Raw genomic sequence first — 13,377 nt, 5'->3', positions numbered from 1 at the left:
ACATGATTTCCAGCAGTGACTGAATTCTAGTTCCTGAAACGGCTGCACCAGGACAAAAGCAGGGCAGAGCCGTGCTCTCCGGAGGCCACCCGAGCAGGCCCCACAGATCTGACACGAAGCCGGCACCTCCACAGGTCAGGTCTCAGCACGACTGTCCAGCCTTGCTACCCCAGCTGCTGTTGCTCTTGGAACGCACGAGTCCCCTGGGGGCAGATAAAGGCTGTGCTGTCACGGGAAGATGATGGATTTCACCACCTCTCCTGAGGCCAGCACGGGGGCGGCCGGTGCACGCGGCCCCTGCGGATTGCGTTCCCATCAATATTGCAGCAGGCACGTGGCCTCCCCCGGCCCGCAGCTGACAGCCTGCCCTCCCTCAGAGGCCTGGAGCGGGGACAGCTCCCGAGGGGAAAGACAAGCGCCCGCTGCTGTCTCCAGACCCTCCCAGAGGGAGAAGGCAGAGACAGGCTCCAGTCCCGACCCTGAGCTCCCAAACCAGCTCCTGGAGCTGCACACTGAGGAGCCTGGCAAGCCTCGGGGTTAGGTTTTTGTGTGATGGGCAGGGGGTACCCAGGTGTGGGCAGGAAGGGACTATGGATAAGAAGGAGGTGGCGAGCCTGATGCCACCCGTCCTCCACCACCATGGGGTCTGGGGATGGAAGGCAGAGGTGCAGCTTGGACAGAAAGCCCACACAGGGACCCCAGTATGGCTGGGGTGGGAACAGCATCAGGGGCTCCCGGGAGGCCGGGTGGGGCTGTTCCCTTGTGCCAGGGGCTTGTGGAGGCTGGAACACTGGCCGAACGGCTGCCCTCCCTACCTCCTAATCTCAGCTGCCATTCAGGCAGGAAGTGCAGGGAGGGGTCCAGGAAAGGCCAAGGCAGACCCAGCGGCTTTCAAGGAGCTGTGGGGAGACCCAGGCAGCTGCGGGCCATGGAGCTGCCGTCCTCTGCAGCGGGAGCCAGTAGAGTGCCACCACCTTCTCAAGCCAAGCCAGAAAGACAGACACCATTTAGTAAATACATAACCCAGCAGTGACTGAATTCTAGTTCCTGAAACTGCTGCCCCAGGACAAAACCAGGGCAGAGCCGTGCTCTCTGGAGGCCACCGGAGCCGCCTGCACAGTGCAGCAGGCCTGGTGTGGGTTTTCATTGGTGGGAACAGAGGTCCTGCGGTGGCAAGTAGCCAGCAGGCCCTGGGGGCTGGGGAAGGAACTGTGGCTCTGCCTCAGTTGGTCCTAGATGCTCTGAGGGGACGCATCAGAGAAGAGGAGGCACAGCAACTTCTTGGGGAGACCGCGATGGGTGGTGGGGGGTGATGTCACCTTCTGGGCCTCAGTGCCTTCACCAGAAATGAAGGGCCAGGTGACTACAGAGAACCTTCCTGAAGGGGTGTCCAATAAAAGTGATGTGGCAGAAACTGAGGTAGGCTAGATGGATTTGTCTTAGTAACTGCCCTGGGCCTGGAATAGAGGGAAGGTCAGATGGGAGGGCATAGGGGTGACTGGGATCCACTGTGGATGCCAAAGCTCCCTTTTCAACCTGCTACTCCATTCATTTCCCCATCCACCCTCCTCCATCCACATCCTCCATCCATCCTCCTCCATCCACCCTCCTCCATCCACATCCTCCATCCATCCTCCTCCATCCATCCTCCTCCATCCACCTCCTCCATCCACCCTCCTCCATCCACATCCTCCATCCACATCCTCCATCCACCCTCCTCCATCCACATCCTCCATCCACATCCTCCATCCACCCTCCTCCATCCACATCCTCCATCCACCCTCCTCCATCCACCCTCCTCCATCCACATCCTCCATCCACATCCTCCATCCACCCTCCTCCATCCACATCCTCCATCCACCCTCCTCCATCCACATCCTCCATCCACATCCTCCATCCACTCTCCTTCATCCACATCCTCCATCCACCCTCCTCCATCTACCCTCCTCCATCCACCCTCTTGCTTTCTCCCTCCTCCATCCACCCTGCTCCATCCACCCTCCTCCATCCACCCTGCTCCATCCACCCTCCTCCATCCACTCTGTTCCATCCACATCCTCCATCCTCCCTCCTCTATCCACATCCTCCATCCACCCTCCTCCATCCACATCCTCCATCCACATCCTCCATCCACCCTCCTCCATCCACCCTCCTCCATCCACATCCTCCATCCACATCCTCCATCCACCCTCCTTCATCCACATCCTCCATCCACCCTCCTCCATCCACCCTCCTCCATCTACCCTCCTCCATCCACCCTCTTGCTTTCTCCCTCCTTCATCCACATCCTCCATCCACCCTCCTCCATCCACCCTCCTCCATCTACCCTCCTCCATCCACCCTCTTGCTTTCTCCCTCCTTCATCCACCCTGCTCCATCCACCCTCCTCCATCCACCCTGCTCCATCCACCCTCCTCCATCCTCCCTCCTCCATCCACATCCTCCATCCACCCTCCTCCATCCATCTCTCCTCCATCCACATCCTCCATCCACCCTCCTCCATCCATCTCTCCTCCATCGTCTCTCCTCCATCCATCTCTCCTCCATCCACTCTCCTCCATCCGTCTCTCCTCCATCCACCCTCCTCCATCCGTCTCTCCTCCATCCACCCTCCTCCATCTCTCCTCCATCCACCCTGCTACATCCGTCTCTCCTCCATCCACCCTGCTACATCCGTCTCTCCTCCATCCACCCTCCTCCATCTGTCTCTCCTCCATCGTCTCTCCTCCATTGTCTCTCCTCCATCCGTCTCTTCTCCATCGTCTCTCCTCCATCCACCTCTCCTCCATCCACCCTCCTCCATCTGTCTCTCCTCCATACACCCTCCTCCATCTTTCTCCATCCGCCTCTCCTCCATCCACACTTCTCCATCCGTCTCTCCTCCATCGTCTCTCCTCCATCCACCCTCCTCCATCCATTCCTCCTCTGTTCATCTCTCCTGTCTCCACTCTCCCGTGCTCTCCCTCCCCCATTTATTCCTCCCCCATCCCTCCCGCCTTTGGCCTCCCTGCCCCATCATTCCTCCTGTCTGTTCTCTCTGCATCCATCCCCTCCTCGGTTCACCCTGACACATCCTCCTCCTTTTCTGTCCCTTCTCTTATTTGTTCATTCAGCAAACACTTGTTGAGCCCTGTCATGTGCTAGGGGCTGGGGACCAGTGGGACAGACAAGACCCCTGTCCTTAGAAATGGGGAAATGAGAGACTGTGAGGTCCCAGGCTGAGAGGCAAGAGCCAGGGCTGGTATCTGGTGCCTTCTTGCTGCTGCAAGGCTGCCAGCCGCCTTGTGGCACCTGTGGGAAGCTCTGCTCCCACTCCTGGGCTCCTCAGTCTGACGTACATCACTCACGAGAAACCCTGGCCACAGAGGCTCTCGAGTCACAGGTGTGGTCTCTGTAACACAGGCGGATGGCAGTTTCCAGCCACAAGCCCAGGCTGGGCCCTGTCACATGCCCTCTGTTCTGGCCCCTGTTACAGACCCTGTCCTTGTCACAGCCCTGGTCCCACTCATGTCACGGCCCCTGTCCTGCCCCTGTCACAGCCTGGCTCTGGCACTGGCCGCCCTGTGGTACCTCAGTCCTCCTCAGGCCCTTGTTCCTGGCCCCGACGCCGTGTGTGAGTTGGATGCGGTGAGCTTCCCAGCTGACTATGCTGCAGGTTCAGCAGTGGGGCCCTGGCTGGGATCTGGGCCCACCCCCATGCCTCCAGGGTGGCTGGGAACCCTGAGCCTTACCGGCTGGGCCATCTCCCGCAGGTACTGGGCACAGTCCCGGTGTCCGTGGTACTCTGCCAGGTCCGCCGCTGTGTAACCATCTTCATCCCGTAGGGAGGGGTCCATGTGGTGGGAAACTAGGGTCTGGCAGCACTGCAGTGAGGAGGGCACACGTGTGACCCACCATGACACTCACCAGGTGCCCATGGGGCTGGCCCTGTGCAGGCCGCTCCCCCGGCCCCATGGCACAGGCTGCCCTGGTGCCCTTCCCAGCAGGGGCAGGACTTGAGTCTGGGCCGTGGGGTTCCAGAGACCTGCCTAGGAGCCCCTGAGCCTCATCTCACAGCCCCCCTGTCCTGGCACAGACAGTACCAGGTACCGCATATGAAGCAGTGCTGAGCTCACAGGATCAGGGCGCCCCGTCCAGACCCCTCACAGCTGCCGTGCCCCAGGCATTAAATGCACAACCCGTTTCCATGTTTGCAACCCTTGGAGGTGTGGACCAATGCAGGTGAAGAAACCAGGCTCAGAGAGACAGGCAACTGGCCCCTGGCCTCCCGACTCAGGGCCTGCGACCTCCCCACCTCCCGCCACAGCCCCACTCTCCAAGGGACCATCCTCCTGACTCAATGAGGATCCCCCCTGGTGCCCGGAACACCAGCTCAGGCCTGACCGAGGCCACTCACGCCCTCTGCCAGCCACACTGCATGCTCCTACCCCACCAACCTGGGGCCAGGGCCCTCCTGTCTCCCTGTACCTGATGGGCTCTTGAGATGGGAACAGGGAGGAAGCTGGGGAGGGAGTCTGCAGGACTAGGAGTCTGGAGGGCATCTGGGCTGGTGAAGGAGTCATATGGGAGAGGGACGGGGGACTTCAAGAATGATTTCTGCACTTTATTCTGTATGTATTTATTCTGTAAATATTTCTGTGTCTCATTTATGGTACCAGGGAAACACAAAAACGAACTTGAGTGAGGTGAATGCTGTGTTCACGAAACCGTGCCTTTGACTCAAACGCATCCCTGAGATAGACCAGCTGGGCCTCAGCATCTTTGGGTGAAACTGAAGTGAACTAAGAAGTTGTGAGGCTGGGCGCAGTGGCTCATGCCTGTAATCCCAGCACTTTGGGAGACCAAGGCAGGTGGGTCACCTGAGGTCGGGAGTTTGAGACCAGCCTGGCCAACATGGTGAAACTCCGTCTCTACTAAAACAAAATTAGCCAGGTGTGGTGGCACATGCCCGTAATCCCAGCTACTCAGGAAGCTGAGGCAGGAGAATCACTTGAACCTGGGAGGCGGAGGTTGCAGTGAGCTGAGATTGCGCCATTGCACTCCAGCCTGGGCAATAAGAGCGAAACTCCGTCTCAAAAAAAAAAAAAAAAAAGTTGTGAGACCCCTGGCTGGGTGCAGTGGCTCACGCCTGTAATCCCAGCACTCTGTGAGGCCAAAGTGGGTGGATCACCTGAGGTCAGGAATTTGAGACCAGCCTGACCAACATGGTGAAACTCTGTCTCTACTGAATACAAAAAAAAAGCCAGGCATGGTGGCGGGTGCCTGTAATCCCAGCTACTCAGCGGAGGCAGGAGAATTGCTTGAACCTGGGAGGCGAAGGTTGCAGTGAGCCAAGGTTGTGCCATTGCACTCCAGCCTGGACAACAGAGCAAAACTTCATCTCAAAAAAAAAAAAAAAGTTATGAGACCCTAGAGAGAATCTCACCTCCTAGACAGAATCTCACCTCCTAGAGAGGATCTCACCTCCTAGAGAGGATCTCACCTCCTAGAGAGAATCTCACCTCCTAGAGAGGATCTCACCTCCTCTCTGGACTGCAGGTGCCTCACCTGTAAAAGGTGCAAATAGCCTGGGGACTCGGCTATTTAGGAAGCTTCTCGGGCTCCTACAGATGCAGAGATAAATACAGGTTCAGTGCGCATGTGGACGGCGGGTGTGCCACGCCACGAGTAAGCATGACCAGACGCTGTCATGCATGGCTGGGGACCTGGCAGCGAAGTCCAGTGGCCTCAAGCTCATCCAGCTCTGTGACTTGCTGGTCAGAGAACTTGGCCAGCTAACTGGGCCCGTCTGTAAAGTAGGGACCGCTGCACTGACCGATGGCTGACACCACCTCCCTCAGCCTCCCTCGCCCCCGCCCCTAATGACACCCAGCTGTGCAGCTAGCAGGTCAGATCACGACCTCATGGGTGAGTGCCTTGTCCTGGGGAGTCCTCTGAAGGGCACCACCAGAAGAAGGTGGACAAAAAGATGGAAAGAGCCCCACTCCCTGGCAGCCCTGCAGGCCCACAAGGCCAGCACCAGAACCGCAGAGCCGAAGGGCTTGTCGCTGCATGAGGATGATGACCCCGCGCCTCTGAGCCTCGGACTCAGAGTCTGCTAGCGCACTGCCTGCCTTCCTCGGTGCCACGCTGCCCTCCAGAGAGCAAGCAGCTCAGGCCGGGGGCTGCCAGCTCTGGCACAAATACCCAACCCTGGTCATGGTGCGAAAGCAGCCACACACAGCGTGGCCGGGTGCCCACGAGGCTTTATTTGTGGACACTGACATTTTAACTTCACATGAGTTTCATGTGTCATGAGATGTGATTCTTTTTCTTTTTCCCCATTGAAAAAGGGGAGAACTATTTTGAGCTTGTGGGATCATACAGAATCAGGAGTGTGCCCACCCCTTTCCGGAGGGCTGCTGGGAGGCTTGAACTAAATAACGTCTGAAGGCTCTTGGAAGCCCAGAAGGGCTGAACCAGTGGCCGGTGTGGCTGAGGAAGCAGGGGCTGGGGAGGCTGGGGCTGGGGAGGCTGGGATGGGCTGGGCTGAGAGGCTGGGGCTGGGGAGGCTGGGCTGGGAGGCTGGGGCTGGGGAGGCTGGTATGGGCTGGGCTGGGAGGCTGGGGCTGGGGAGGCTGGGCTGGGGAGGCTGGGCTGGTCTGGGAGGCTGGGGCTGGGGAGGCTGGGCTGGGAGGCTGGGGCTGGGGAGGCTGGGGCTGGGGAGGCTGGGATGGGCTGGGCTGGGAGGCTGGGGCTGGGGAGGCTGGCGCAGATGGCTGAAGCCAGCCCCTGGGAGAGGCACCGCTCCAGAGGCTCTGGGCTGGGGGAATGGCAATAGTCTGCCAGGACGAGGTGGGTGTGTGGGTGGGTGGAGGTGGAGCGTCCCTGAGGTGCTATCGCTCGGGAGATAAAGCCAGGATGGGGCAGAGGGGAGTTACGGGGTCTGCAGAAGTATGAGGGGTGTCACAGCAGAGGAAGGGGGACAAGTGTCAGACCTGGCCCCAGATGGTGCTGGGGAGAGAGGGCACAGCCCTGACAGAAACAGAGCCGTGGGGAGGAAGAGAACCTCCCCACATGGTGACGGACCCATCGCCGCTGGGACTGTCAGCAGAGGGTGGGTGGTGACAGACTGAACTCTGTCTGGAAGTCTGTGTAGAGGCCACCCCGGCGGAGAAGCAGGTGAGCAGATGGAGCCACTCCAGGGAGGAGAGACCCAAGTGGGTCAGACCAATCCACTGCCTGAGGACACGAAACGTGGATTCACTGTAAAAGTCACTTGCCAACAGCACTGGTGAGGTAACATAGAAGTGAAAGGAAAGCCTGGGGGTGGGGATGCGGGGGGAGCCCGGCACCCAGAACTGCCCTCGCCCTGAGACAGGGCTGATGCCGGAACAACAGTTATACAATGTGCCGTCCCAGCAGCCTCAAGGGACCAGGGAGGCCAGGAACGGTGCGAGGTCCGCCAAGGGTGGGCCTCTGGTTGACCACCTCTGGCTCTGGTTGACCACCTCCCGATGCAGGGCAAAGGCTCCACCCTCAGAGGAAACAGAAACCAGACGCCAGCCAGGCCCCTGGTGCCTGTCACGGAGGTGGTCCTGGGAACTTCCTGGAATGTGGATTAAGATGATCCTGGGCCCACCAAAGGCAAATAAGATATTGCCAAGGCCTCCAGCTACACCTGCACTTCATTTTTCAAGTTTAATGTCAGCATACGCCAACAAAAGTCAGAAATACAAGGAGATAAGTCACCACGAATGAGAAGCAGCAGACCCAGCCAGCAAAGAACCAGAAATAAAGCTCGGAGAACCAACACTACAGCACACTGTGCTTACTACTTTTAAATCAAGAAAAACCCAGGCAGGCAGATCACAGCTCTTCAAAGTAAGAGGGTAAAAATAAACCCCTACACATTAGTAATTATACTGACTGTAGATGGTCTAAATGCACCAATAGATAAAGATCGTCAGACTGATGAAAAAATTTAATATGACTGCATATGGTCAACCAGAGGTACTGGCAAACATAAGGATTCAGAAGGCTGAAAGTGAAGTATGAACAAGCTTTACCATCAAATAAGTAATAGAAAAGTCATGTGTGTACCCATATCAAACAGACTAGATATAGGGTTCAAAATATATAAAACAAATGGTGACAGGATTATAGGGAAACACAGACAAATCCAGAACAACAGCCAGGAATGTTCACACATTTTTCTCAAGCAATTTAAAAAACAGTAAACTAACATGTGTATCTATATCGATCTGAAGAATACAATGACATAATGGACACGGAGAGAATAGTCAGCAGACTTTACAGTCTTTCCAAGAACAAACTCAATATTTATAAAAGTTCACCAGACACAGGTCAATAAAGTAAGTGATCAAAAAATCAAGGCTTGAAATCACCAGTGTATTTCCTGACCATAGTGCAATTTGGAGAGAAATTAATAACAAATAGATAACTGGAAGGAACAACTTTATATTTAGAAATTAAGAAACATAATTCCAAGGAGTCCCTAGGGCAAATAAGAATCAAAATGGGAATTAGAAAATATTTTTTTAATTGAACAATTATCTAACAGTGGGATACAGCTAAAGCAGTACTTAGAGGAAAATTTATAGCCTTCAATAAATATATTAGAAAAGAAAAAAGGTTGAAAAGTAAGTGAAGTAGGCCTCCATTTCAGTAGTTTAGGAAAGAAAGTAGTAACAAAGATAAATGCAGAAATTAATGAAATAAAAAACGTACACTGGAGAGAATTAAATGCTTTTTGGAGGACCTCGAACAAGTTAAAACCTGGTTGTTTGAAAAACTAGTGACTAACATCTAGTGAGACTGACTGAGACAAAAAAGAAAGATAAAAATAACCAATATCAGGAATTAAAAATGGGGAAATTACTACATATAGGCAATAAGGATCACGAGGACATTAAAATAACTTTATGCTGATATATTTAACTTAGATAAAATTGATTCCTAGAATATTTCTAGAAAGTAAATGCTAGAAAAATATAATTTACCAAAACCAACACACAGAAAAATATAAAACCCTAGTAGTTCTATAATTAAATAAACTGAATTAGTAATTAAAAACCTTCCCTCAAAGAAACAGCCAGATCCAGAGATTTCACTAGTGAATTCCACAAAACCTTAAAAGAAACAAATAAGTCTAATGTAACCAAATGTCTCAAAACATAGAAAAAGAGGAAACACTCCTAATTCTTGGCATATTTTCATACCAAAATCTAACAAGGATAGAACAAAAAAAGGACATTTCATGCCAATTTTACTCAAGAATATGAGGCCAAAAATCCTTAACAAAATGTTAGCAAATTGAATTCAGCTACATTTAAAAGGAATAATATGTCATGTTGAACTTATTCCAGGAATGCAAGGTTGGTGTAACATTGTAAACTAATCAGGGTAGATTCAGGTATTCCACCGCTGGGTAGACACAGCCAAAAGATTTGAAGGCCGGATCTCAGAGATATTTGCACACCCATGTTCATAGTAGCATGATTCACTACAGTCAAAAGGCAGAAGAACCCAAATGTCAATTAACAGATAAACTGAGGCCGGGCGCGGTGGCTCACGCCTGTAATCCCAGCACTTTGGGAGGCCGAGGCGGGTGGATCACGAGGTCAAGAGATCGAGACCATCCTGGTCAACGTGGTGAAACCCCGTCTCTACTAAAAATACAAAAAATTAGCTGGGCATGGTGGCGCATGCCTGTAATCCCAGCTACTCAGGAGGCTGAGGTAGGAGAATTGCCTGAACCCAGGAGGCGGAGGTTGCGGTGAGCCCAGATGGCGCCATTGCACTCCAGCATGGGTAACAAGAGCGAAACTCCGTCTCAAAAAAAAAAAAAAACAGATAAACTGAGAAAGAAAATGTGATATACACATACAATGGAATATTATTTAGCCATAAAAGGAAGGAAATTCTGACACATTACAATGGGGTGAACCTTGAGGACATTATGTTAAGTGAACTAAGCCAGAGACAAACGGATAATACTGCACAATTCCACTTATATGAGGTATCCTAAGTCACCAAGTTCAAAAAAGCAGAACATAGAATGTTGGTTGCCAGGGGCTAGGAGAAAAGGGAGATGGAGAATTGCTGTTTCATGGCCACAGAGTCTCAGTTTTGCAAAATGAAAACGTTCTGGAGATTTGCCTGCACAGCAACGTGAACAGACTCAATGCTGCTCAACTACACACTCGAAGATACCTAAGATGGTAAATTTTATGTTATGTATTTTTAAATCACAATTTAAAAATTTTAAAGAATAATCAGGGCTGGGCACCGCGGCTCACACCTGTAATCCCAGCACTTGGGTGGCTGAGGCGGGTGGATCACAAGGTCAGGAGATCAAGACCATCCTGGCTAACACAGTGAAATCCAGTCTCAAATAAAAATACAAAAAAAAACAATAGCTAGGTGTGGTGGACTGTGCCTGTAGTCCCAGCTACTTGGGACGCTGAGGCAGGAGAATCCCTTGAACCCGGGAGGCGGAGGCTGCAGTGAGCCTAGATCACGCCACTGCATTCCAGCCTGCGTGACAGAGCAAGACTGTCTCAAAAAAAAAAAAAAAAAAAAAAGCTGGGTGCAGTGGCTTACGCCTGTAATCCCAGCACTTTCGGAGGCCGAGGCAGGCAGATCACGAGGTCGAGATCAGAGCCATCCTGGCCAACATAGTGAAACTGTCTCTACTAAAAAATACAAAAATTAGCCTGGCATGGTGGTGCGCGCCTGTTGTCCCAGCTACTCGGGAGGCTGAGGCAGGAGAATTGCTTGAACCCGGGAGGTGGAGGTTGTAGTGAGCCAAGATCGCGCCACTGCACTGCAGCCTGGTGCCTGGCAACAGAGCGAGACTCTGTCTCAAAACCAAAAAAAAGAACCATCAGTGTAACTCACATCATTCAAAGAATAACTAGGCTGGGCACAGTGGTTCGCGCCTGTAATCCCAGCACTTTGAGAGGCAGAGGTGGGCGGATTATCTGAGGTCAGGAGTTTGAGATCAGCCTGGCCAACGTGGTGAAACCTCATCTCCACTAAAAATAGAAAAATTAGCTGGGCATAGTGGCGTGTGCCTGTAATCCCAGCTACTTGGGAGGCTGAGGCAGAGGTTGCAGTAAGCCAAGATTGCGCCACTGCACTGCACCCTGGGTGACAGAGTGAAACTCCATCTAAAAAAAGAAACTAATGTGATATAGAGAAACATAAAACCTGTTAAAAAATAACTATCATTCCTCTTTAGAGACTGCTGGAGCATCAACTAATTGTTTTGATGTTTTATTTTTAAATGGGAAAAAGCTGTCACAGCTGAGAGGCGTCTAACGTGACATGATAACTAAATAGAATCCAGCACCCTGAATGGGATTCTGGGACATAAGAGGGCCATTTGGTAAAAGCTAAGGGCGTCTGAATGAAGTGTGGGCTCTAGTTAATAACACTGTGTTAGCGTGGGCTCACTAACGGTGACGAACGTACTGTAACATAAGTTGTCAAGGGTGTGGGGGAAAGGCCGGGGATAGTGGCTCACACCTGTAATCCCAGCACTTTGGGAGGCTGAGCTGGGAAGACTGCTTGAACCCAGAAGCTTGAGGCCTGCCTGGGCAGCATAGTGAGACTCCCATCTCTACAGAATAAATAAAAAAAAATTAGCCGGGCATGGTGGCATGCGCCTATAGTCCCAGCTACTCAGGAGGCTGAGGTAGGAGGATTGCTTCAGCCTAGGAATTTGAGGTTGCAAATGGTGATGACATGCTGTTGTGTGTTTTGACATCCACAGTAAGAAATTTAAAAGGGAAGAAGCCTCTGCTTTGAGGTTGAGTAATTTTCTTTTTCACAGAGGGAAAGTGAGGAGCCTGGAGACTCAGCTGTTTTTTAAGCTTCTTGGGCTCCTATCAAATATTTCATTTGAAAGAAGATTTTGCTGCTTTAAAAAAGTTCAAAAGCCACTGGCCAGGGGCCACTTACCCCATTCTGAGCCGAGGTCTCCTGGGGGCCTGCCTGAGCCACTCAGCTGGAGCAGAGCTCCTCCTGCCACCAGCTACCTGTCGGGGACGCACCTCCCAGGCCTGCAGTTCACCCCCTCTCCCACCACTTCGTGTATCTACCTACGTGGGGGACAGAGACTGGGGAGACAGAGCTGGGGTGTGAGTTGTGCAGAGCTGAGTGGAGGGGCCGGGAGGGGGTTGGTGAGAGGAAGGGCGGCAGTTGAGGAGCCTCAGAGAAAGATGCCTTCGGCAGCGCTGCTGGGAGCAGGGACTGCGTTTCCTCCGCATTCCGCCGAAGGCTCAGCTCCACGGGGAATGCGTGCCTCCCGATGGCTCCGCTGCTGCACCCTGTGTGACTGTTTCAGTGGCACTGCTGAGACTGGGTGACCCGGGGCCCCAGGAAGACCTTGGGCTTCAGCTGGGAGCAGCTGTCTGGACTCGCAGACCCAGGATGGGAGGCTCGGTTGCACTTCCACTTACAATCCCCCCAGGGCAGCCTCTCGGAGGCCTGGAGCTCGCGTGTCCTGGCTCCAGACTGCACTCCCTGCTCTGGAAGAACACGGGGACCCAGGAGGCGAGTGGACGCGACACTGCTCAGGACTGGATGGGGCTGGGGAGAAGTGAACTGTGTGCATTCCCCTGAGGTGGGGCCTTGCCTTTAGATGAGGTCGACATCGCGTGGGCACCTGTGCAGGGCCAGCGGCTTACGGCTGCACCCACCCTCCAAGGCTGAGTGTGGTTCTGATGCTTAACATTCGAACACCTTCCCTGCCTACCTGGCGCTTCTGGATGTCCTGTTCTTGAGCCTGGGCCATGTGAGCCCCCAAGATTTATCTGGGTAATAGCAAAAGGGCTGGCATCACATGCCTGGCACAGCTCTGCTTGCAGGCGGCTCACGGCAGAGGGTCCGTCCCCAAGGGCTGTCCTGTCACCAAGACCAAACTCTGACCAGACAGCAGGGAGTTACTGCGTGAAGGGAGGAGGATGGCACGCGGGACGAGAGCACAGAGCTTGGATCTTGCCACTTGACCCCGGGCTCTTGACCTTGGCCAAGTGACTTTGCCACTCTGAGCCTCAGTTTACCCATCTGTAAAAGGGGAGTCGTTGCTCCTACAGAGTTGCTGTGAGGGTCAGTGACACAGCGCTGGGCATGGCCCTGTCTCCATCACGCCCACCTTACCTCCATCTGCCCGTTCTCTGCTGCGTCGTGGAGGGGGGTGCCACCCCAGGAGTCTCTCAGGACAGGGGTGCCCATCAGCAGGAGTCGGTCTAGAATGGGCGTGTGGCCGCCTCGGGCTGCAAAATGCAAGGCCGTGGCCCCCTCATTGTCCCGTGCTGTGAGTCCAATGTCGGTAAATGTGACCTGGGGAAGGAGGAGTGGACGGAGCAG

General features: G+C 53.6%; 1 protein-coding gene across 1 annotated transcript in view; it reads right to left on the bottom strand.

Annotated features, from left to right (window-relative positions):
• The window catches only part of ESPNL (espin like), a 31,681-nt gene that overhangs the window by 10,677 nt on the left and 7,627 nt on the right, over window positions 1–13,377 (bottom strand). Inside the window, exons 4-5 of the mRNA XM_012473474.3 lie at window positions 13,168–13,350; window positions 3,732–3,863 (exon numbers count right to left, since the gene is read on the bottom strand). Of these exons, the coding sequence (XP_012328897.2) occupies window positions 3,732–3,863; window positions 13,168–13,350 (315 nt within the window). The remainder of the gene's footprint in view (window positions 1–3,731; window positions 3,864–13,167; window positions 13,351–13,377) is intronic.

This window comes from Aotus nancymaae, unplaced genomic scaffold, assembly GCF_030222135.1.
Source record: "Aotus nancymaae isolate 86718 unplaced genomic scaffold, 86718_ANA_hifiasm-v0.15.2.pri h1tg000031l, whole genome shotgun sequence".
Taxonomy (NCBI): domain Eukaryota; kingdom Metazoa; phylum Chordata; class Mammalia; order Primates; family Aotidae; genus Aotus; species Aotus nancymaae.
Note: the sequence above shows the minus strand (reverse complement) of the source record. Positions and strands in the feature narration are given on the sequence as shown.